The 27,129-nt window shown below is 39.0% G+C and overlaps 1 protein-coding gene across 1 annotated transcript; it reads left to right on the forward strand.

Moving 5' to 3' along the window:
* The first annotated feature begins 543 nt into the window (after window positions 1–543).
* Window positions 544–26,476, forward strand: LOC118414133 (prominin-1-A-like). Its single transcript, XM_035817954.1, has 26 exons — window positions 544–563; window positions 887–1,259; window positions 9,170–9,234; window positions 9,738–9,943; window positions 10,368–10,488; window positions 11,013–11,079; window positions 11,482–11,571; window positions 11,743–11,948; window positions 12,226–12,300; window positions 12,548–12,611; window positions 12,900–12,973; window positions 13,351–13,427; window positions 18,242–18,394; window positions 18,712–18,844; window positions 19,370–19,449; window positions 19,784–19,868; window positions 20,333–20,485; window positions 20,756–20,836; window positions 20,976–21,059; window positions 21,276–21,410; window positions 21,732–21,800; window positions 22,063–22,152; window positions 22,268–22,383; window positions 23,566–23,622; window positions 23,934–23,978; window positions 25,972–26,476. The coding sequence occupies exons 2-26, from the start codon at window positions 965–967 to the stop codon at window positions 26,012–26,014; spliced, it is 2,664 nt and encodes an 887-aa protein (XP_035673847.1). The 5' UTR covers window positions 544–563; window positions 887–964; the 3' UTR covers window positions 26,015–26,476.
* The last annotated feature ends 653 nt before the right edge of the window (window positions 26,477–27,129 follow it).

Genomic DNA, 27,129 nt, shown 5'->3' on the forward strand with positions numbered 1-27,129 from the left:
CTTGGACCGATGGCATTTTCAAAGGGCATTGACCCTTATAGGCTTGTAATCTTGTATCTTTTTTCTTCTTCACTGAATAAATGCCTATTAAGAAGTATTAATCCTGTCTGTGAGTTGTATATCTATCAAATGGAATACGTGTCATACCTATTTTTATCAAGGGATGACAAGTCACTAATATTTCTTTGTCTTATTTCCTGTTGTTGCACGCAGGTAAGCAATTTACATATCAAATACGCAGCGACTCACCTGGCGTGACGTCACTACCCAGATGAACAGTTTTGGGGGAGGGTTGGACATCGCTAAGGGTTACCAGCAATTATTCCTGCGGAATTCATCAACAAGCACCAAAAACAGACGACTCCTGATCCTAATTATCCTTTCAGCGTCGTAGTCGGATAAGAAGCAAGCGTTGGTGTAGCTAGCTAACTCGATTTGGACTCTTTTCAGCACCAATTTGGAAGTAAATCCTGTACGCGTGTGTGGTGAGTACACGGGTCGCTTGTCCCGCGATCGTTTGTTTTTTTCCGACGAGGTTTGGAAGTGAAACCACGCTGAAATCGGTGATCATACCTCAGATTTTGTACTTTACATCTGCATGACTGCTCGTGTTATCATTGTAGGAGTATTTGTGATTTTAAAATGCCGACCGCCTGTGTTGTTTGAAGTGCAACAGGCCGAACTTGTGACAACAAGGAAGTTGCGATGCTCAAAAATGGCTACACCCCACCCTCTAGTGTCGTCTGCGCTCCACGTTTTTTCCCTCAGAAAGCTCAATATTCATCACCTCTGCTCTTCATTTACCAACACGTAACGTGGAAAAAACGCAGACAAATTAAGCGCTCTAGATTTCATGTATAATGTTTCCCGGTCTCTTTTTTTACAGATCAATCGCGCGTGGTACGAACAAAATTCGCGAGTCGTGACAGAATTCTTTAGTGTGAAACAGGATAAGAGAAGAAACATGGCTGCCCGACAGCTCTCGCCTCTCAGGACTTTTCTGTTATTTGCTGCGTTTGTAACGCTTTGTGGAGGCCAAAACACGACATCATCGAGCCCAACCTCGCCAAACCCATCGGCGGCGGCGGCTGGAAGATGCTCGGCTAGCGGGGACCCCGCCGTCGTCTCCTGCAGTTTCGACAGCCTGCCGACCGGCCAGACCTACCAGACCGTCGCCCCTCATGCCGCAGGTGGTCTGCAGGGCTACTACAACCTCATGAGCAGTTTCGTCAGAACCATCCAACCTACAGAAGCCTTTCGTAAGTACACAATCGGAACAAAGACTAGACATTTAACGTGTGCATGGGCAACTGCATACTAGAAGCATATAGCATGCTGGTTTACCACCAGTGTGTGTAACGTTAAGTGTTTGTTTTGTATGCGCACTCATGGATTACTGTTAATGAAATTTTATCTCGCTTTAAGCACAGTCACTTTAACTTATAATCCCCGAAAAATGCCTCTCGTTTGATAAGAAGGAATTGCCTCGAAATCTTGTGGCTATAAAAATAAAGGGACATTTAATAGTGTTCAGACAGGTGTGTACGTGCAAGGCGTACGTGGTGTGTACCAGTTACCAAATGGCACCTGCTGAAGGGGTGTCAGATGTCATCACTTCCTTTTGAATAAGCAGGTATATTTAGAAGCAAGTTATGGCTGGATGTAAAAAAGAGTAAAAGAAAATTAAACAAAATTTTCTTCTTCTCACATAGATATTAATGAAGATGCTGTGTTTGTCAAAAGTTGACATTGTTGATAGCACGCTACCTAGGTGGACAACATTTTCCATCAAATACTTTCATGTTGTTCAGGAAAAGCTAACCACCAAATGAAAAAGGCAACAGGAAAAATTAAAGAAAGAATTTTGCAGGTTACTGATGGCTTTCTCTTTCAGTTAAACCAAAGGGCATTATTTAATATATAGATTACATTACTGTAAATGCATTTAAGTTCGTGGGGATTTAATTTTGCGGTAGCGGGAAAAGGGACTTTTTGCGGTGGATTTAAGTTCGCGGTAACACCATAGACTGCAGTCTAATTCAATAATAGAAAAATGTTCGCGGTGGTTTTGAGAAAAAAATGCGAACATTAATCCACCGCGAACATTTCTGCATTTACAGTACTTCCTGAAGATGAGTCATCAAAAAGACATAGAAAAAACAAGGACTTGGTAATTTCAAAAATACAGTTATTGCCTTTTCATACACATGAAGCAGTGACTTTTAACTGTTATCCTTTTTTCCATTCCTACGTTGTAAATCAACTGTATTTGAATTGTAGTTTTGTAGTTCCCTTTTCAGAATAGTAAAAAAAATATGTCACCCTATGATGTTAGCTATCCTGGGAATGAGTAAGTGTAACTACAGTTGTATCTGACACCAGTGGTATAATTCATGTCCAGTGAATTTAATTCCCCTATATCGACATACTGCATGTAGTCAATTGCCCACAATGTAATGGATCATTGATATTTGCTCTGTGGGACACACCAAACCCGATAAAAGATTACGCAGACTCGCATTATCAGTATCCCATGACGCACATGCAACATTTATCCAGCCACAACACCTCCAAAACTGTATTCCAGTAAAGGTCAGCTAAATCATGCATGAGCGACATTTGTTAGGTTCTTCCAACAACGGGCAATGTCAGCTTCTATTGTGGTTAGGAACTACTTTACATTCTGTGCACATCCCAGCCAACACTCAACTGTAATTTTCCCAGCACTAGTACTATCGTGTACTGATTGTCCTTGGGTCTTGCTTCTGTATGTGACTTGATAAGTTCATATGTTGTGAATAATGTATACTCGGATTAGTTTTGCAGGTAACAATCTGTTCTTGTTAAATTACCTTTTTGTGTTGTGAAATACACTTGTAGTCTAATTTCTGCAATTGGCAGTTGTGTATTGCAGAATTAGCTAGCAGTTCTCTACCCATAGGGGCAAATATTCATGAGTCTACCAAGAACTGAGGGCTTTAGAAGAAATGGTCTGAAGCACAAAAGAGAATACTAGTACTTAAAGAGATAAAATTCATAAACATAGGCAAGAAAAAATGATTGAAATAAAAGTAATCTTACAAATTTTAAGTTTAGGTAGTGAAATCCGGATGTGCTTAGCCAATGAGAAATTTAAATGTGAGTATACACTCATAATGATTAAAACATAATGTCCTGAAAATCATTTCAATCTGTTTTGCTTGTCCCAAAACATTTTTTTGTCTTCTGAACAAAATTGTGAACATCTTTATTTATACTCATAATCATAGATGGATGGCATACAGTTATCCCTGTACTTTACAAATGTACTTAGCCTCTACATTTATCTGGGTCCGTTATGGCTAGAAGCTTCTTTATCCCAGCTTGCCCCCCTACTGAGCTCATGTTGTCATGCAATCAGTAATGGTTGTCATTGAAGTGTTGTTGACCGCCGAAAAGAGGCATAAGACATTGTCACGTAGAAACTCAATAGAACTGGAAATATCTGCCAGAACAGGCAAACAATGGTATCTACGTGATCCTGACAAGTAGACCTATCAGCTGATGTGCACTCAAAGATTCAAATATTATCTCAAGATGAGATTTGAGGAATTAAAGTTGAAACAAACAATGGTGAAACCCATAGGAAATCCTGGGAGAATGGGTCAACTTTAACTCGATGAATGTCCTTCCTCTCATATGAATATTTCGTCCAATGAACTGCAGTTCCTTAGCGATCTTGTGCTGATTCGTACAACACCTTATTTTGCCTGATTGGACGGTAGGGAACGGTATGTAATAAATAAATGTAGGTTGTGAAATTTTTTCATTTTGGTGATTCCCTTTGCTGATTTTTTTTATATAAAATTTCATGTTGTGGCTATTTAGATTTTTTTAAACATATGATATTTTAATTTGTCTCTGAAGTATTGATGATTTAAATTATCTTGTTCATTCTCATATTCTGTATTTCAATACTATACATCTTCCTCAAGAACTTAAAAAGTGGGATAGGCTTCAATACATGCAAGAGGATAATGGGTATGTTTGTCACGTCTTTGAAACCCACAACTCAGACATAGAAGAGAGATCTGAAAGGTACATGTTGAAGCCAAGGAAACCTTTGAAGCTGGTTGTGACAAGATGCCTCATTGGTAGTTCCATGTGAATAACACAGGTCAGTAAATGTACAAACCAAAGCTATGCAAACTTTGGAGGTAATAGGCATCTCGGGGGCAATATGCACTAGCTTACAACAATGGCTTTGGATTCCTTTAGCTACCTGTAGCTTAGTGACAAGGTCCTTTCAAACCTTTAGTGGGCAGCATAAGAAAAACATTTGCTTTATGCCCGACCTGAAAGTCAAACATCCGCAAGCAAATGAAAGGCAGTGTGTGCTGATTTTAAGACTGTTAAATGATAGTAGTAGTACCCCAGCATTTTAGTTGGTGGGAAATGTGCCGTCATAGAACTAAGGTGTAAAAGTTGTTACCTTAGGAAGTATTATAAGAAAGAGCTAAGAGCTACATTTATTGCTACACCATGAAATTAAAGCTCAGATAACAGATTTACCACATTCAAGTCTATACCATACAACATCAGGAATGTAAATTTGCATGTGATGGAGAAAGTACAATACAAAGGTGCAGCCTGTTTTATAAAGTATGATTAATGGAAGCTGATGGTATTAGAAGTACATGGAGGTCATCTGTCATCATCATTGAATCAGCCCAATTTCCCGACAAGTGAAAAGTCTTACATTCTGCTTGATATATGGCTCTGAGAGCTGCAAATTGGGTCAAGCTGTAATCATCTTAAATATTTCATATTTCTAGATCTGCCAGATGTTTGATATTGTCAGAAAACTGGCACCAAATCGATTATTATTAGTATCCAGGTAAATGGGGTATGAAATGCCATTAAAGATTTAGCTGCTTCTTCAGAAGACTCCAGAAGATATGATATTATTTTGGATAGAAGGCAGTACATTATGTGTAGTGTATTTTAGAATATATTTAATTGATTGGCTGAAATACAGCTAGGGTATGTGTTGGCTTGTTTATTTTGGCTTCATCAGCTAAGTGCCTAGCAACCTTAATTATACTGTCTTTCCAGTCCCAGAGGACATCTGCTGGATTACATATGCGTGGCATGAGGGTCATCTGTTCAGATAATTGGATAATATTCAAGACATAACACGAACACAAAATGATACTGTGCTTTAAAGATGGCTATGAAAATGAAAGTGATGGATGTTGACATCCTATTATCAAATGTAAGGAACAAATTGTGAAGGAAATTACACATTTTTCATTGTGAGGGTTCAGGAAAAAATTCAGCTGGCATATGGTAGAATAAAATATTTTTGCACACACAAAAAAAGATATGTGCATGTACCGGGTATTACCAATTTTAGTTATTCTGCCAAAATCATCGCTGATACAACGTTACATGTGTACAGGATATCATTACAAATGTCACAAAACAAAATGGTCATGAGTCTGCTTATATTATAAGTTTTATTAGCAACTTGTTCAAGATGTAATTGAATCCAAGGTTTCAAAATAGGCCACAGTTGAGCTACAGAGGCATGCATGATACTTTGTTCTACATGTTGTAATTCTTTTTACAGACCAAAATAATGTTGTAGATAATTTTAATCCTTGTGCTATGGGTGGTATTTCATTAATGTTGGTCTAATACCAGATAACAACATATTACAATGATCAATCAGGTTTCACTGAAAGCTTTGCTGTTTGCAACTATGGTCAACATCATTTACAGCAACATTTGAGAGATATCGCACGAGGTGTGAAAGTAAACCCTCTCTAGTATAGTCACTCTTGGGCTGTTGATGAACTGAAATCTTCATATTTTGTCATATTATCTCCACAGTACTGTTTTCCATAAGGAATCTATCTCAGCAACTACTTTGTTTCTTTAGTTTTACAGCTGGTTTTGACTGTCGACTTAGGCTGTTGTTCAGCCATCAAAAAGCCTTAAAGGAGTCCTTTCATCGTCTGAATCATGTCTTCCTCTTTGATATCACTGATGAAAGTGGAAACAGTTCGGCAGGCCAGATGCAATGTCCCAGGATCTACCCCCTGTGGTAGACTAATCAATGTTCTTAAGAGATGTTCTGGCTACAGTGTAAGCCCACAGGGAGATGATTGAAGTCATTTTTCTATCAGTGTCCCATGAGCAACAGGTGGAAGATCTAAGTGATATCCTGAAAGATCTAAGTGTTCCTTGTATGCATCCAATTTGTTCAATTTTCTTTGATCAGTCTTTATATCAAAGATGGCACATTAGGCAGCTCAGTAGCCTGGGCAAATTAGGCATATTCAGTAGCCTTCAAAGTCGTGATATGTACTACCAGAGTGCGACTCAACAGATTTGAAGTGAAACATATTGAAGAAAATTTCCAAATCAACCAAATTAGATCTTAAGATCCGTTTGCATGTTGGTCATCTCAAGCTTACCTCAAATATCGAAGTAATATAAAGAGAGGTGAAAAAGTTTCAGGTTTAATGAGACCTTACAAGTAACTCATCATAGTTCATATGTGTAGGTACACTGAATTGCTATGGCTATCTATAAATTCTGCCAATTAATAACTTTAAGAAAAAGATAAATATATGTGAAGTGGTTCAAGTTTCATTTGTTATCATCCATGAGATTTAAGTTACACATGGACTTTATTCACCACCAATTTCAGCTAATATTTGAACTGTCTGTAGCCGCCACGCATCAACAAATGATGCACGCGACCGATTGATTGATTTATACAACATGTTGTTGACCAACTTTAACGGTTGTTACATTGTAAACATTGCAGTGTCAGCTTTTAAGGGGCATAACTTATTTGGTGGCCTGCATGTCCTCTTGGATAGAGTGTAATCAGCTAGTTTAGATTTCCATGTAATTTACATCTGGACTGCTAAAATTTTATGTTAAGCAAAACCATACAGTCTCTCTTGGAGATAGGCTGACAAAATTAAAGAAATAGGCCAACAAAAATCGATAAACAAAGTATTGCTTTTGAATTTATACAAATGTGATAGTGATAATGGATAATGATAAAAGTTTATGATACATAGTGCAGGATTCTACTGTTTTGTTTAGTGATTGTACCAGGAACTAGGACAAGGACTTTTCAAGGAGTTTTTCAATGACATTTGAGTACTTTGAGTTTGAGTAGTGCATGTGACAAAGGTGCATGCACAGAGTGGTTCTGGCCTGACCTGAAGGGGAGCCATCAGTCAAATGCATTTTTCTTTTTCTTCAGGAGGACTGTCAAAACCTGTTTGATCATTAGTTGCATTTTTATGTCATATACATACAACTGGGGATACTGTCATCTTCCTCGTGAAATATTTATACTAACTAGTCACAAACCTCTTATTGATTGGTATTCATTCAGTTATTGATTGGGTGAACCATGTATGAGCAAGGAGTTCCTTTGTATGAGTTTGCACTACCATAGCTTTTGCTGTACATTGTAGGTTTATTGTGATGTAGACCTTTTAAAGTAGGAGAGAAATGAGAAATGCAAGAACATGTATGTAATTCATTACGAATTACAGAATGAGAATGCAGCAATGTGAAGAAAAATATGCCTGGAATAAATGACAATCAAATGACAAGTTGACTGGTGTCTGCAGACTTGATGAATTGATACCAGCAGGCAAGGGCAGTCTTCTTCAATCTGTCTTCCATCAAGTGAAATTGGGTGTGTAATTTGACGTGAAAATTGGGATAAACTGGGATATTTAAACCACATGCTAGACAGAGCTGCTACATCTTCCTGTGTGCTGCATAGCCCTACAATACTACAACCATAACTGGCATAGAAACTTATAGGCCGGAAAGATACCACACTAGGAAGAAAGTCCATCTTATTTATGGCAAGTGTGTTGTTTTCGTGGTGGTCACAGCTGGCCCGTTCACCTGAAGTGTTTGCCTAGTTAATAGACTTTACAAAGATACAGAGCCCTTGACAAAGAATGCCTATTGACCAGCTACCTTATAAGTAATCCTTTTTTCCGGACATATTTCTTAGTGGACTAGAAATGAGATTAATTAAATAACTTTGCTCCTTAGCAGCTCAATATTGGCGATATTATTTTTTGGAGAGAAAAGTTATTTTTGGCATATAGTATAGATGATGAATGGCAACTCTATGGACTTCCTCCATGCAGTGACTTGACAAACATCATTTATTTAGAATTGTATCGGCGAATGTCACAGTAGACAAAATCTGTCTCCTGAAAAGTAACTGGGCATACAATTAATAAGACAGTACCATTCAAAGAATAGGCTTAAAATGATATTATAATGACATGTTTGTCCTTTAAAAACTTAATCTTTTTGGCAAAACTGCAAGGAAGGATAGGCATTATATAGGATAAAAATGCTTATGTGTGATTTAATATGATAGAGTTGGCATGACTGCAAAGCTGGTCATTTTCTATATATACATTCACCCAGGCTTAGTGTCTGTGGTAGTTAACAAGCTCTGGGGGTCCTTAAAAGGTTAGGATTAAGATTTGGTGCTTACACAGACATCTGGACCCCAACAAACATGAACTCACACACCTGATGCTTAATAGATGTTACTCCGGCAGTCTAGTGTTGGTATGTCAGCTCAATGTTGGGATAACTTATGCATATATTGGTCGTGTGGGGTAGGCAATAGGAAGGCATAAAGGATGCTATTTGCTAGGGTTAAATTTCTAGTTCCACCAAATACACAGGGCAAGCAAATACTTAGATCACAATTCTAGACTAGCTGATATCAAGTTGAGGTTGTTGTTAGCAATTTGAAGAAAAAAGTCCACAGTTTTTTTTATCGCAGTTTTTTTTGTTACCAAGGACTAAATGTGCATTCAGATGCTGGTTTGAGTCTGACTGTACAGGATTGCAGTGCTGGTTTGAGTCCAGAAGAGTACTCATGGGTGGAGAGATTCTGGTGTGAACAGGTGGTCACTCACAAAATATGGGATTAATGCTTAGTTCAATGGGATACCAAAAAAGTGGTCACATTGGCCAGGTGGCCCCTAAGGAGGTCACTTTTACAGGTTTGACCTTTTTAGTAATACCATGATCATGTTTGAAACAAAACCAGTGACACATGAACTGTGCTTTCTTGTTAAATCTTACCATTCTGTTATATTGGCCATTTTTTCAGAGATCATCAATGATGTTCTGGGAGGAGTGGACATCTTGAACTACATACTGACCTCATGGCAGAAGGTGAGGCTTTTACTTACTAATAGGAAACATCTTGTAGGAAAGATCTTTTTTCTCATAAAGATGCTCAAATCTCTGGAATGAGTGTATGAAAGTTGTCCTCTTCATACATACATAGATTAATTCATCTTCGCAAGGAAAGGAGGTTTTTGTGATGTTTTTTCGTGTTCGCAGTTAAAACAATCCTGTGGAGATGTAATACATGATTGGAAACTCATACTTGCAGTGTTGTGAATTCTCAATGGATTAACTGAGTATTCAGTAAGGATAAGGGAATCATTCAGACCGCTTGTTATACAAAATGCTGAAATATGGTGCCGACACTAGAGCATGTTTAAAACCATCTTAATCACAATTTGTGGGAGTATTTCTTATGAATGAAACTGATCTATAAGCCTTAGGTAAGTTTCTTGAGTCTAGCTTTAATTTGATTCTGTAATCTGATGCTAAGATGTCCTCATCACCAAAGTTAGATGATAGTAATGAGACCCTGTGTTCTATCCTAGCTGGCAGTGGACTACATCGGCTGGGTGATCTGCGGCGCCCTGGGTGTGGCTTTCTTCCTCCTCCTGCCCTTGGTCGGGATGATCTTCTGCTGCTGCCGTTGCTGTGGCAACTGTGGAGGGAAGATGCAGCAGAAGGAAGAGGACAGGACCGGATGCTGGCGCTCCTTCCACTCCGTCTGCCTCTTCATTGTCACTGTCTTCATGGCGTAAGTATTCATGATGTGTTATGAAAAATTATGTTGATGACATCTGGTGTTATTGTCTGACCTTACAAATGTGTGTCAATGATTTGAGCAAGGAGCGATTGCTCATTTTTTAAAATAAATTTTCTGCCCCCCCCCCCCCCTTTTATAAGGGTCATTGATGGTAGAAGATTTGATGCTTTTTTTATATTTAGTGTCTGTTCCCACACTGAAGAAACACAGGTACAGAAAGGTACAAAAATATTAGATTTCTTCATTGAAAGTTATAACAAAGTTTAAGGAATACATTATTCTCAAATTTCTACATGTACTAAATATGGAACACTAAAAGCAGCTACCATAAGACAATGCAATGAAGACTATTAGCGTATATACAACTGTATAAAAGGTGATATGAAAACTCATTTCAACATCTGTTTCCCCCCAGAACCGGGGTGGCACTTGCCCTCATGTCCAGCATGCAGATGGAGCCGTCGATAAAAGGTGTTGGCGATACCGTCAAAAATGCCTTTGCTGACGTTCCCACCTACATCAACAACACCAAAACTGTGAGTCAACCCATCTATGTCGCATGGAAGCCCAAAATGATTTATGCTTGCACAGAAACTTTAAACTATTAAATATCAACAGTAAGACAGTGTTCTGGACAGCTGCCGTCAGGCGTCAGCTGGAAGTGAACAAACTATAGCCTTTGATTTTTTTTGTAACAGCCTTTATTTGACAAATCATGGCAGATCATTTTGTGACACAATTCAACCGCAGATGATGTCTGTCACAGAAACTTGTGCAATGTACAAAAGATGGCTGTTGTTTGTCACACAATATCTTGGCAGCCCCAGAAGCTTGAGAAGCTAGCCTCAAATATCAAAAACCTAAAAAATATCAAATGCACATATTACAACCCAACAAACTTATTGAGAAAGGAATCAGTGACCCATTGTTCTTGGCTGAAAACATTGGTTGTGCAATGCCACTAGCTACTTGAAAAAGCCTCATACTTTACCTCAATTGGTGATAACAAAAGGAGAAGAGGACTTTTTAAAGACTTTTTCTTTATCCACTTGTTTTCCAGCAACTCAACTTCATAGTGAACCAGCAGTTTGACGTGGTGTATGATGCAGTGATCCAGGACATTGACGGTAAGACTTGATAAATTTGTCATATGTAACACAGTATGCTGTCTACATCATTTTAATCTTCATCATAGCAACATTGAAACTGTCTTATGCAACGTTACACCTACAGCATAGTCCTTGAGACCAGTTTGTTCAGTACTGTACTGTATGTTGCAAACTGAGTATAGACACTTAAGAGACTACTGTCTTCAAGTATCATAAAATTATTCCATACTCATGATAATGTTGAAGTTCATTACATAACAACTAGATTCAGCAATAGCAATCTTTACTACATGACACATTGGAAACTGATCAATCATCTCTGTGTAAAACATGAATAGGCATATGTAGTAAGTTGAGTTAAATAGCTAGTATTGTATTGTTTTGATGCTGTGAGTTAATGAAGGGAATTTCTTGCTCCAGACCGTGGCACTCTGGTGGGAGACCCCATACACGCTGAACTCCAGGGAGACGTGTACCCAGCAATACAGGCTGTGATGGACATGGCTGACAGTAAGTTCTATTTTGCTTCTTGTTCTTGTAACATTTTTAGTGTCACCTTTCAGCATAATGTCAGTTAAAAAAGTGCATTTGGATAGTTTACTCAAAAAAGATCAATGACAGTCCAATATGCAAATTTACTAACAAATTGACTACCAAATTAAATGTTTCTTGTTATTACAGCTATGTCAGATACAAGTGATGCCCTGCAAGCAGTGAACAACTCACTGACTGTGCTGCAGACAAAGGGAACAGACCTTTCTACAAATCTTACCAATGTAAAGGATGCCCTGGACACCTTCACTTGTACAGGATCTGATGCTGCCTGCACAGAATTTGTGAACAACAGAGACACTTCAGGGCTAGCAACAGATGCTGATTTCAGCTCGGTGCGTATTCACTCTCTCTTCCTTAACAGCTGATACCTAATGGATTGTCCATAGTACAATTCAAGCAACTATTCTTATCTGCAATTTCCTGTATCACCTGTAGTATGTCGTTTTGATACAAATACTAGTATAACAGTCACATTCATACACACAATGATGCTGAAGTGAAATATACTTAACTGGTAGTGTCATGCTATAACAGTACATGTATGTGAGTGACACGGTGTCACCTCTACAGTTTTACTTCATTCAACACCTTCCTTTTTCTTCCTGACAGCTGAACATTGGATCAGAGCTTGACAGTGTGAACAGTGTACTGAACTCCCAGAACCTCACAAGCCTTGCCCTGCAGGTAGGGATTTGATAGATATTCAGTGTTGCTTTTATTGTCAACAAACTATCTTATTCAATAGATTTTGATATGCACATACAGATGATGGTTCATAAACTGCACTTAGATTTGTGGTGCTTAAACACTAGAAGATTAGGACATAATATTTTCTTAAGACAATTATGATATAGGTGGTTCAAAAGACCTTTGAAAGCATGTACAATACTATCAAACAGCCAACTGCAATGTCCTTTTAATGACTCCACAGGGGAAGCAGGAATTTGACAACATATCTGGAATCGTGGAGGACAGCAGTGCAAGTGCAGTGTCAGGTAAAGCTTAATCAACAGTTTTAAATCTTGAAACAAGATGCAACACAGTTACCACCCTATGCTTGTATTGATAGTTTTGGTTCTGGTCAAAAAGTTTGATGTCTATGTTGCTTATCTATAACATGTTTTCCATTAATGTTACATACTTGTTATAGTTATCATTTAAACCATCAAAGGGGATTATCCTGCTCCTAACATATGGTCTTATCCCCACCATCAATCCAACATGAAGCCTTCAAATATGCTTACCTATGTGATTAAATTGTTTTTGTCCCCAACTATCCGCAGGCATAAAGTCCCAGCTGGATAGTGTGAAGACTACTGTTCAGGACATCCCCAACCAGCTGAGTATCATTGACACAGTAAGTCTGCTTGTCATTATATTAGAGGTGCAGAGTATGTTAACTTCATACATTGCTGTGAACATCCTCACTAGAAGGACAGCATTAATATGACCAAGTTTTCTTTCTGCAACAAGTGCAGAATGACATTTCCTTTTCATGGATGAATTTTGAAATATGATATTGTATGAATAATTATTACCATTAATCAAAGGACCAATTCGTGTGCCTAAATTGCATCTAAATAACTTCCATGTATAACAGAGCAATACAATTTTGGTTATATCACTCATTGGTGATGTTGTCTATGGGGAATGTGAGTTTTGTTTTATACCTTCTGAATATATGACGTTTAGATTTTTAGAATAAGCTTGTTCTATTCTTTCTGTTATTCCCAGATTCAGAACCAGATCAACGGCTTTGAGACTATGATAGACGACATTGTGGGATATGCTAACCAGTACACCGTATACGTGTAAGTTATCATACCTTTTGAACTTGTTTTATTCATTTCCACATGTTATTTCTGATCATTTGTATAGACTCTAAGCTTCTCTTCTTCGCAAGCTCCGAAGAGAACTATGTTTTCCGACTATTTCACAGACAAGTACACACACCGTTAGGGTAGTGAGCTCACCGTCACTAGTACGGTCGGGCATTTATTTGTTCATCAGACTCAACAACAGGACAACATCTGTTTTACACATCGGTTCATCAGTGTTGACAACTTCTGTTTACACATTATTGTTCTCATATCTCCTACCCCAAGCATATCTTGCTACGAGGTGGCGACCGTTAACCTGGTTGCCAAATTGTTGCCATAACAATGTTGCAAAATCAACGACATTGGCGATGAATAAGTAACGCAGATACTTGAACATCAGCTAAAAGGGAGAATAACTCACAATGACGCTTACACAACCGCATGAACAACACAGCGACTTGGCTAGCTACCAGCACTAAAAAATCAGTAGGTCTACTTTGCATAATTGTATACCAAACTTAAATTCATAACAGAGCGTACACGAGCTCAGCATGCGCCACACAGGGGCTCAACTTTACACACACATCTACTGAATCCCTCAAGCGGTCACTCTGTGAGCACAGACAATAGTGTAAGGGGCTGATCTCTCTCAAGATTGCATAGAGAGAGACTAGGTTAAGATACAACTGAACTCAAAAGCTATTCCAGACCATACAGTATAATTAACAACAGGAGCCTCTTGAAGTCAGATAAGTGAGGGTAGGGTTGGGTGGGAAATATGACCGTACTCAGTGATGGAGAAGCTACGAATGACCTACATGGGAGATGGGGGAAAGGTCAGAGGGTAAATGGGGTCACAGGGATAACATCAGGGTAGGGGGACACGTGACTTGTCTGCTCAGCCGTCGGAAAACTTGAATTCTCTTCTTCGCAAGCTCCGAAGAGAACTATGTTTTCCGACTATTTCACAGACAAGTACACACACCGTTAGGGTAGTGAGCTCACCGTCACGACGAAAAAGGATAGAAAAAGTGAGAGGAATGAAGAAGGGCGGGGGTGGGTAGCGGGAGAGACTGGATGGTGGAGGGAGACGTGACAGACTGACGCTCAACTTAACTCACGGTGCAAGTTGTAACGGGCTAGTAAATATATAAGTTACAATCTGGAAGCTGGTGAGAACAGAAGGTGTAAAGTCTTTATAATGGCGTAGACAGCTGCCGTAAGTTCATGATAGAAGGTAATCCAAGGTTACACGGTGTTGGAACTGTTGACGCCTCCTGGCGAGCTTGGAGTTCGAGACATCAGTCCGTTCCGTTCGCGTATACAGCTCAAGGCGTTCGACTTACTAGTCACTCGCGGGTAATCCATCAACGTCATAGCGATACAGTCCTGACTGGTGCGATGATCATGACTGGATCCAAGTTGAACCGTCCGGCAATTGTCCCATGTCAACCACGCCTGACTGCCACCACAGGCTTCTCTTGTGTAGGTTAATGTCTCAATGATAACCACGTACGGAGTGACTCCACCCAAGTCCCGTCACACTGGTTGGTTCATCATATTCATCAGGTACAAGTCCAACGTTCTCGGTTGAATGTAAGGGTCAACACGGGGGTTGTAGCTCGTACCGGAAGTACATCGACCGCACAGGGGATGACACTTCAGGCAAAAACTTAAAGTACATCCACACGGGGGATGACACTTCGGTAAAGCCTCAAGTTCAAATCCACACGGGGGTAAGTACTACAGTAAAATATCAACTGAGTCCTCACGGGGGACTGCACTCACGAGAGTGAAGTGTCTCCACACGGGGGAGCACACCTCAATTCACCTTCAGGTATATTACGTGTCAGGGAAGGGGGAGGGGTTGTACTCACAGCAGTGAAGTGTCTCCACACGGGGGAGCACACCTCAAGTCACCTTCGCGTACATTCACATGTCATGGAAGCGGGAGGGGTTTAAAAAAAGGCATAGGGGTGAGGGATGGTGGGTAGGATAGAACAAGGCGGGTGGTGGGAGGGAGAGGGGTCAGGAGGACAAAGTTTCCCCTAAAGTAAGAGCAGACCTAACCTGCGGGTGAGAAATCATTCCGTCAAAAGAGTAAACAGACAACGGCCTTGTAGAATGGTATAGAACAGCTGTCAATGTGTCTGTAAGAGTGGTATCGATAACATTATAAACCGGAAGGAAAAACCTGTCAAGTAAGGTATAGTCAGATACACCAATGGGTTTCATTAATATATATCGCATCATTCCGTATACCTTGACAGCCAGCAGTGATACACGGCCTGCAAGACAAGGCTGCTGTACAAGAACTCCTTGGAAGCTCACGGTCGGAAGATTAACCCTACCATGTGTCATGTACCACACAAAAACACGCAAATCGTCAAGGACGGGTGTTTAAATTTAACGCAGGTTTGTCGGGGGTTCTGCGAGAGCTAGAAGGGAAGAGGAATAAAAGGAATGTTCATAATAATTACCAGGTTCCCACAGGTGGGTGGCCTTGGATGGAAAGTTTTGGAGGGGGAGAGTAAACAATCGTAATTGTAGGGAGGAAGTAGATCTAGACTGACGGTCATCATCACGTTTGGGGGTAGCGGGAAGGTGTCAGGCCGGGAGGTCTTCTCGTTACTGGGCAATCTCCCTCGTAAAGGGAAGAATTTGTGAAATAGCTTTGCTGAGATTATACAGAGACCAATAAATGGATTAACAAGCACAGTACCGTAGTACAGTGTTACATAATCAACAATCACACAGAGTGCAGGCGATTGTAGTATACAACTGGGGAACCTCGCGTCAAAGTCCTATACATGCGTCAGGAGATGGGGGTGGGTAAAAACGGGATGAAGGGGACTCAGGGACGTGGGTAGGATGGATAGAAAATGCGAGTTGTGGCAGGGCCGGGTAAGGTCATACCTGCAGTGAAAAACCAGTCGTCACAAGCCTGGTAGAATGGCCACAGGACAGAAGTGAATGTCTGCGTTATATCTCAGTACAAACAGCGGCTGACAAGGTAGACTAGCGGTATAAAAATCAAGGCAAGTCAAATCAAGGACATACTAGTAATACTCGTCAGGTCAATGCACACGCAGATCCCTTAGATTGTTCTACCCACTCCATTTTCCTTCGTAGAATCTGCAGAAATAGAATGGTCTAAAAAGGCGTAAGTTAGAAAGGATCAGAAAGGAGAACGGGCTGCAAGAAGGTACATGTATGCATATCAAGAATGGGCACAGGGATATAAGTAGGATCCACCCAGCTCTATCTTGTTGGCGATGTGGGGCTAAAAACGGGGAGGGGAGGAAGGGGTAAATTGATAATATAAGGATCACCACGTTCCCAGGGATGGGTGGTCTGATGACACAATAGAGGGCAGTGTGACACTATTGTCACCGTGGGCGGTGAGGAAGTGCGTTGTCACTGAGGGACGTCTCGTCGCTGGAAAATCTCTCATAAAGAAAGGAATGTGTGAAATAGCTGAATGGACAAAAGCTGCTGCGTACATAAGAAGGTAAAAGATACCACCATTAGTAGGGTACCCACACGAGACAAATGACCAGATAAAGCGCTTGTATCTGCAAAGAAGAATCATACGTATACATCAAGATAAAAATAAATAAAAAATTTTAAAAAATTAGCGTCAGCGCCCTGCGGAAATTAAAACGGAGCATCAAGGTTCTATGACCAAAAGTCAAAGTCTAGTAATACACACGACAAGAAGACAGACAAGTTCATGCATACAAGATGCAAGGGAGGGGGTACGGGATAAGGGGAAAACCTGACTCGGATGCAGCAGTTTTCGGCCAGCCTGCCTGGAGGAAGCTTCTCACGGGGAAGGTCAAGTTGAGCCGGTCGGGCGGGGAGGTTGGAGCTCAGGACAAGGAATCCTCAGGACAAGGAATCCTCAGGACTGGCGATGTGAAGAAACGCAGTTGTCACAGAAGGGAGGCGCAAAACCAGCAAAAAATCCATCCTGCTCCGGACGGGTACATGGGGTACAGCTCGGCGTGGAGAATCAGGGTCCACGGCAGAAATCCTCACAGCTGAGCGACAGTTTCTGACTGAAGGTAACCCAGAAGAGTATCGAACTTCAAGGCGAGTCCACACGAAGTAATCCAAGAGAATCCACACACTCGGGCACAAGGTTTTGCCGTACGGAAGAAATTATAGTTCTAAAACAGGCCCTAGTTCAAACAGCACAGACTAACAGAAGACAGGACACCATTATAATAAAAACTCAACAAGTCAAGAGCTCAACAAAATATGACCGTACTCAGTGATGGAGAAGCTACGAATGACCTACATGGGAGATGGGGGAAAGGTCAGAGGGTAAATGGGGTCACAGGGATAACATCAGGGTAGGGGGACACGTGACTTGTCTGCTCAGCCGTCGGAAAACTTGAATTGATATTTTCACATCTGACAAAGAGAAATTTGTTTCTTACCCTATTCTGTATTTAAAAATCCTTTATGTTTTGAAGTGATAAATTACATCAAGTTTTAACAGAAGGGACATTTAACTTGTTAATGGTGTCTTTTTTGCGCAAAAGATGATGATCATGCACAATAGAGTAAAAAGTATGCAGATGATACTTGTATTTGCACAGAATATATAATAAGGTTTGAAAATAGATGGTGCACATATGAAAGAATAACTTTACCCTTGATGCCTTGCCAAAGCAACAAAGATTTTCTTGAGAACTATGTAGACAGTACTATGAAGACAGTTAAAGAATTCTACCTTTCAGAAGTGATATTTTTTTTAATATCCTTTATACCTTATTGGTCTCTTTACTTGTTTTTAGGGGGTATGGAGCAATTGGTCTGTGCTGCCTTGTCCTCCTGCTGGTACTGTTCAACCTGTTGGGGTTGATGTTTGGAGCTTGTGGAAGCAGCAAGGGTGACCCCCCATCTGACAGGAGCTGCATGTCCACTTCTGGAGGGAACTTCCTCATGGCGTAGGGCTATTTTCTTACAAGATTTGTGCTTTTGGAATGGATTCACTTTCAATTCTGAGTATCATGACAAGGATCATGTACAATACAAAATGTACGTGTAAACATGTAATCCTAGTTCTACGGTTTTCGTAACTGATGAAAGGGCTACCATACAAACACATGTACATTTTTAATGGTCATTCAATTGCCAAATCAATAAATTTATGCCTGACTTTCTGTGTTTTCTAGTCTTGATTTAGCATTGATGCATGAAGTTTAATATTCAAAGAAGTATATCAATGTTTTCCTTTGCTAAAAGTTATTGTTGTTGTCCTCAGGTCTGTGGGTTTTGCCTTCCTGACCGGATCCCTGCTGATGATTATCGTGTTTGCGCTGTTCTTGGCGGGAGGTCTGGTGGAGAGGAACGGCTGCCAGCCACTCGAGCCCCCAAATTACGACCTCATTGCACAAGTATGTATGACATGCTGTTGAGTATGAATTATGCAAATAGGGGTCTCATTTGCATATTAAATGATCAGAAAGTGCTAGTATGGCCTTGCTTCTTAAGTTGAGATGATTAACTAATATGATTTATGCAAATAAACAAGATCATTATAATCATTGCATAATGCATAATGAGTGAGAAACACAAGGTCATAATATATCATTTGTAAAAGTTAAATATGTTGAATGAAGGTATGGGGTCATAGTCTAGTTAAGCCTATTTTCTGCACAAATATGCAATAAATTTCATTGACATTGCTGTTATCTAGATGCCTTTAATACCTTTACTGTAAAATCTCCACTTCTAGTTGGTATGTGGAAAATTATTCTTTGAAGGCTGTTCAGCACCATGGAAAGAGTGGAAGTCTCAAGAAGTAGAATTTTCAAATGTTTGCTGTTTCAATGCATCTATTATGTGGTCCATGCTATTTATTATGCTTTCAACTTAAGCTGTTGAACTTATCTTGAATGTTGTGTTTTTATTTCTCCCAGACTCTGGATAAAACCAACTTCCTGGGTAACATGCTGTGCACAAACTCGACCAGAAATGTGTCATTTGCTGCAGGACTCAAGTATGTATAGAACATTTCAACATTGAAGTTAAATCTAGTCCTTGATGTATGCCATAGCAAGCTGCTTGTAGGATATTTGTATGCCAAAGTCAAGATATTATAACTTTGCAATCAAAGAATAATTGGATAATCATTGTATGTTCTATGTCAAAAAAATACATTGTAGTTTTCCCAGAATTACGTGAAAATGTGTACTCAGTGATTTTATATCAATTCAAGCTAAGTACAGCAGTTATACATTTGTACATTACATGATGAAGGTCAATAATGCTAAGACTAGACCATGGTTGGACCATAGGGAACATTCAGCTTATACATAGTTTTGCAATTTCAGAGAATGCGGAAATGGGAAAGGCATCTATGCAGCCTTTGGCCTGGACTGTGTGCTGAACATATCCGAGTACACAAATTTCCGAACGGTAAGTTTTTACATCCTCGAATCATGTCCATTTTTGGGTAGCACTGTGATCATAGAGTGATCCGCATTGCACCAGTGCAAGTTGACCCAAAATGTATTTCTGGCTTTGTACTTCCATACAGGACTATTCCATACACGATTATTTACTTATTTTCAAAAGTGTTCTGTGAACTATACTTCTGCAATGTAACGTTTTTATTGAACACCTAGAAATTCATTTTGACACCTAGCTCACCACAGTTCTATTTGTTATGGTATCATAACAAACATGGAAGGGGAGCCTTCTGATTGGTTGACGTCATGACTGTGGCTTTATGATAACTATGCTGTTTGCAAACATCTGCAGTTGTTGCCCCCCACCAACAATTTTGTAGCTTAGCAATTATGTAGATACTTAGAATCTATTTTCAAATACAGGGAATTCACTTTCAATTTGTCTGTATTTTTTCTTCTTTCTTCCTCTAGAAATTCCCCGACCTGAACAGCCAGCTGAATGACATCACCTCCAGTGTGAACCTGAGTAGCATCGTCATACTGAGTGAGGATGCCAAGAACAACCTGAAGGACTTCAACTCCTCTGGAGTTTCTGGGATTGACTTTGATACCTTCCTCAATGAGGTACACTGACGGGACTGCTTTTTGGTTTCAAATAACTAGGTCGTTCAACTTGAACCATTAATTTTTGTTTAGTAATTCATACAAAAAAATGAATTCACACAGCTAAAGATATCATAGATTGCAGTGTTTTATAAAGCCATATTTTGATTGGCTCTTGCAGTATAACAAATGTGTTCAATTCTGTCCACCATGAAAGAGTCATTGACTACAAAGAAATGTATAGTGGTTTGTTTACTCACATTTTCATCTCTTTTCTGCTGCCTTTTGCAGACACGCAAAGGCCTGACAGCCACAAATCTTACGGAATATGCTAACAACTTGGAAGCCTTTGCCAACAACTTCACTGTTCAGGTACGGAACCTTGAATGGGAAATTCCCGTTCGTTATTATAAATGAAGAGTGCTTCTAGAATCTAGGTAGCACAGTGTTTTTGACCATTGGGAAGAAAGTCTTTTGTCACTGACCACAATTACTGTTGTTTTTTGTGCAGGCCAACAAAGATGCCTTGATTGCCATAGTTGATGACCTGAAAAACACCCAGAAAAATGGTGTGGAGGCTATGCAGTCTGACGTGGTTTGTACTCATTTATTGTTCTGCTTCGTGATGTATTTTCATCCTTATTTTCATACAGTAAGAGCAGTAATCTTAGGATTGTATCAAATACAATATTTTTGCCGTTGAAATGAAAAGTATTATTGATAAATGTATTTTAGGGAAGGGAATAGCAGTACAAGACTCCAACAATGTTTCTAATAGTGGGATTCAGAAGTTACATTTATTCCTTTACAGGACACTGTGGAGAACAACATCAACACCTTGAAGACTGCCAGCACCACCCTCCAGAATGACATCACCAACGTTCTGAACAATGCAGAAACTGCTGAGAACAGGATCCAGAATGATGGACCAACCCTGGTCCAAAACGTATGTTTTTGTTTTGTACTTCAATCACACATTGTTACTGTCATTCATGGGGAAGTATGGAAGGCCTTGTGCAATAATGCAACATTGTCACAGTGATATTATTTTTTTCTGAATCTTAAGGCTGAAATCTTGACATTTTATGCATGTGTGGCTTTTTTTCAGTGGATCTCCACTGTGAAAGCTGACACAGTGAATGAAATTTGTTTGTTGTGTTATAGATGATTTTTACGGTAGACTCTAACACAAGGAAAACTTCCTTTGCACTCCTAACAGCAAAATGAAATCCCCATGAAAATAATCATTTTTTTACAATTCCTCTAGTCGGTGAATGCTTACGTGGATCGAGTGCTGGGGTATGGTGACAGCTTTGGAGAGCATGTCTCAAATGTGGTGAGTACTGGTAGTTTATCTCTAAGACAATTCAACTTGGTAAAATCACAACGTGCCATGATATTGTGATCATGGACTTCATCCACTTTTACCTTGTTGATCCCTATACTTGGTAGTGTAATAGCTGTTTAAAGATGACCAGATAAAAATTATATAACAGTTTGTCTTTCATTTTATCATCTGCTGTATGCTTATGTAAGATATTTTCAGTCAGTTGTATTTCATACGTAATAGTTACAGCGACTTGTCTCTTGACAAACAGGTCGACAATGAAGTTGGAGACTGCAGCATCGTGAAGAATATCTATGATGCCATGGTCGGAAATATCTGTGACTGGCTCTTGAACTCTCTGGTAAGTCTTCCTACATCAAAACTTGGTCCTCCACACCTAATCTCTTTAACTGTCCCACGTTTGGGGATTTAAGCCCTGAGAAAAATTGTAATTTTGCTTTGCTTGCTGTTTTCAGAACGGTTTCTGGTTTGGTCTGGGCTGGTGCCTGCTGTTTTACATCCCCTCCATGATCTTTGGGGTCAAGCTGGCCAAACACTACAGAAGGATGGAACCTGATGAAGATGATGGATAGTAAGTCCTTAGGATTTGTTCTGTCTTTCACCCTTTCTTTCTTTTGCCAATGTAGCCTTTGGGCACCAAATCTTGATTCGGGTTATGGGTAATAAGGTAGCAAGGAGAAGGTTAAGCATTTCGATGAAAAGCTTTAGCAAGAGTACAACCAAGAACCTTCCTTCCATACACACCTCTAACATTTCAGGTATTATATGCTTATATTATATAAGTCCCAGTCTTTACTTTAATTTTGAGTCTGTAGAATGGGATGATCTGTACTGTACTCGGGTTGGGGTTTTGTGCGCGTTAAAATTTGCGCGTTAAAACTTGCGCGTTAAAAACCTGCGCGTTAAAATATGCAAATTAGCTGATTCCCTGGGGATTTGAAAACTTTTATGCAGTTTTTAACTTAAAAGCTTGAAGAAGATAACACAAAATGAAATTAAGTATCATATTGTTGCATTCTAGAGTACAAATATCCCTTTCCAGGAGTTTTAAAGTGATTTTTAAACATTAAGTTTTAACGCGCAACAAAGGTTGATATTTGCATGTGAAACAATCTGCTGGAGAAAAGATGAAATGAAGGTTGTAGAAGGGAAAAAAGCCTCAAGCAGTTATATCTTATTATATAAAGCCTCACACTAGTAATTTTTCCATGTATTTGTGTCAAATTCAAGTGATTTTGAAATCTTCTGGATATGCAAATTAGCCTATTCCCAAGGGACCTAAAAATTAAGGGCTTTTCAAACCAAAAATTCAGGTAACAGATGTAAAATCATATAATGGGGTCACATTTTTCTGCCTAAGAATTTCTCAATGCACAACTTAATTTTTTAACGCGCAGATTTTTAACGCGCAGAAAACCCGTTCCCCTGTACTCTAGATTTTACATAAACTTCCAGAAACAAGCTTAGGCCTGACATTGTCTTCAAAATGGAATCAGATAGATCACTTAATGTATTGACAATTGTTATCAACAATACATAGTGTAACAGACACTCAAATATACTTAGTCATACTTCTTACAATGATATTATGAAATAAAAAAATAAAGAATGAAATGTATCTTGTTGCAAAATGGCAAAGAATCGAATAAGCAAATAATATAATTTATTGTCTATTGTTGTTTGATACCCATCAATAACAACTTGATTGATACTGGTAGCAATCAATAACAATTTTCTCACAATTATCTTCCAGTGATGGTTACTATGACAACGGTGCCTATCCAGGCCCCCAGAGCTACCCCATGCATGAGTGAGTCAATGACCCATTTTACCATCAGCTCAGATAAATTATGATATAGATTATAGGGTGTGTAGTCTATTTATTGTAATAATTGTAATTTTCAGGATCGTCTTCAGGTGATGTTTGTTTTGTATTACATGCATTTCCCTTTTCAGTAGACACTAATATATTGCAGCAATGTTTACCCTTCAGTATAGATACTTTTATATGCATGATAATGTGCATGTGCAATTGGACTGATAGATGTTTAGCTATTACACTAGTATATATATATATATATATGTGCTAGTTTACTAAATCCACTTGCCACCATTTTCTAGCATGAAACATGGAGCAAAAGCCTCAGCCCCGCCCAATTGGCACAGGTAAGTCATCTCTTAATTTCTCATGCACAAATTGACCACTTTTCTAACATGTTGCATCTAACCATCCATACACACATGTTGGCAAGACTATTCTTTATGCATGATCTGTTGTTTGATTTGTTTTTTTTAGTTCCAATGAGAATAGTTATTATAATCAGTTACTTCTCACTCTCCTTTCTCTTTCTACCTGTTTTCATTTTGATTTTTTTCTCTCTCTCTAAATGGAAGCTAATGCATGTATGATGCATCTTTAACCCATCCAGTCCATTAATTCTATCATTCATTTCTTTCTTGTTACTTCCATCCTGTCATCTTTAACTTAACCTAAAAGCAGGGTACATCATTCACATTTTGCTGCGATGTGTACACGACCAAATGTGTAAATCATAAGAATGCAAATGTCCATAAACAACAAGATGGCCATCTTATGTATAATATAATAGTATATTGCTGTTGGAAGGAACAAGGCAACATTTTTTGAAATTGAGTTCTTTTAATTTTGTTGTTTATGATGTTATTTTGTGCATAGTTTACATGTAGTACTTGAAGTGAACATTATCCATATACATGTAAAGCTAAAGAATACATTTAATCATAAACACTCCCCAAATTAGTTTTATGGTACAAAATGTACAATGATAAAGCATACGGTACAACAAGATACTGCATGTAAGCATGTTGTAGCTTTCCTTGTTGTTTAAATGTATATTTTTGCATAGTTTGATATATTTCTACTCTTTCTTGGGATTTGACACAAACATCATGTTGCCATCTAGTTCTTTCCAACAATCATGATATAAATTTTGGCCATCGATAATCATGGTGGTAACAGACAGTTGTTCCCTTATGGCTATTTGCACCTTATGATTTTCCCATTTTGTGGTGTTCATGTCTGTGTTGTATTTGCTGTTTTGTTGCACAATCCCATCTCCCTGGTGTGTTCTAGATATTGAGGTTATCTACCTATGTCACGGTGAAAAGTGCTATGTAAGTGGTTTTATGTCTAAAACTAAAATTAACCATAGCCAAAGCACCGCTCAGCACGAAGACTGTTCTCAGTATAGTTCAATTTCTATTGATCAACACCTTTGTTCATTTCTTGGCACTTTGAAAATTTCAAGTACATTTTTTGTATCATTGTGAAAAAGTTTTCATCTGAGCAGTGTGGAGGTATTATGGTGGCTTAATAAGCAAGCAATCTAATTTCCTGCAATTAACCCCCGTAAACCCCCAAGCCTGGATCTAGTAATGATTGAAAGAGGGTATTGTTTACCTTCTACCCTCTTTCAACCATTATGTTGACAGGGTACCAACTCTCAGGGCCTGCATAGGTCCAGGCTATGACCTAACACCGCTGCAATGTGTGCACTCCTTGCAATTAATCATTAATCGTGTGGTGATGGTGGTGGCGGTTGTACCTGCATGCATATTCTTGGAGATCAAAGTTTTGGTGGCTAGCTTGCACCCTACAATTTCATCACCAGTATAATGCTATGCCCTGGTGCTTTTGATCTGGTTTAGGCTGGGACCAGTCATTTCGAGGCTTCATTTTAGTCATCAAAACAACAAGCCTCAAAATGGAGGGTTCCAGACTAAACATGGCTTGCACTGCGCTTCATGCAAATGTCTTGTGATCAAGTTGATTTTAGTTAGCTATGACACAATCAGCAGTACATGTAATTTATTGATAATTGGTTGCATTGATTGTCTTTGCATGTGTCACAATATGGAAATGATTAACAAAATAAAATCATACTTGAAGAGAAATTTGAAGTAATTCTAGACAATTCACTGCAATAAATGAATAACGTTCAGAAATAAATGAGAGGAAGTGGCAGCCTGAAATAGCAGTCTTGATTTTGAAAGATTAACGGATGCTGTTTTTGAGTTGGTGTCACCCCCACCCCCCAACAAGGTGTATTTAAAAATGCGGATTTGTTGGGGCATTACTTGTATTCCTGTAACATGTCTAATTGTGATGCTGCCTTTATAGGAACGGCTCAAACCGTGTCGGACCGCCTCCTGAGCGCTGGTAGGGACGACGTGGAGAAAAGCTGGAGACACAACGCAACACAACAAACCTATAGATTTTCATAATGATGGAAAATGTGCCTTCAACCAGTTTTTAATCATTGGAAACAATTTGTGCCATTATCTAATTGGATATCCTAATTTATCAGGCTAGCTTGAAACTGGTTTTAGGTTTATCATATCATATCTTTTGTAAATAAATGATTTTAAATTATACATATCCAAGAAATTTAAGGTGGACCTTTTAATCTCACTTTTAATGATTTTAGAGCCTGAGTGCCAGTTTGTTTTTTAAGGACGGAGTGGAAAAATCATGTACTGTTGCCAGTAAGATATATTAATCAAGAGTTCATCTTGCAACGATACAGACTTCTACATATCAATTGTAGAAATCACATCACAAGCATATCAAGGAAATGAAGACAAGGTGTCAACAATGACCACATTTTTAACATTTGATGTAAAAATAACAGATTGATCAAGAAGCAGACCCATATTTTTTCCAGGGTCCATATCATTTTGCATGCAATGAGTCAGGAACATGCATTGTACACAATTTTCTCTAAATGGGTTGAACAATTGATAATTTTTATTTTTTACTTAGATTTTTCTCAGTTGTCCAACCTTGTGATTGTCTTAGAATGAGGGAATGTTCTGAATACGTTTGGGTTTCCTGATACAGATTTTGTAAGGGAAACTTTACTAGTAAGTAATATGCCACATGGCATAAAAATTAAAAATATGCCACATGGCAAGGAGTAAGATTCAAGCTCTCAACTGCCAGGACACAACTTCTAGGACATCCCAGTGAGGAAAAATGGTAAAAGAAATAGGCAGCAGCTTTCTGTAGTGATGCTAGGACAGCTATGTGAAATGAGTTTTGTGTAAACTCTAGGATAACAGTTGAGCTTGATTGAAGGGGGTCAGGATAAATGCCAATCTGGTGTAAAAACTGTGCACCTTAGGTGCCTTTGAGAATTGCTTATGATTACCTGTTAAAACACTTGTAAAACACAAGATTTTGCTCTCAAAGGAAGGTGTGTAGGGACCAAGCCAAAATTTTTGTTTGGAAGGAATTATGTGGTCATTTACTAGCAGAAAAATGTTGAAAAGATTGCGT

The sequence above is a fragment of the Branchiostoma floridae genome, chromosome 4, assembly GCF_000003815.2.
Source record: "Branchiostoma floridae strain S238N-H82 chromosome 4, Bfl_VNyyK, whole genome shotgun sequence".
Classification (NCBI taxonomy): domain Eukaryota; kingdom Metazoa; phylum Chordata; class Leptocardii; order Amphioxiformes; family Branchiostomatidae; genus Branchiostoma; species Branchiostoma floridae.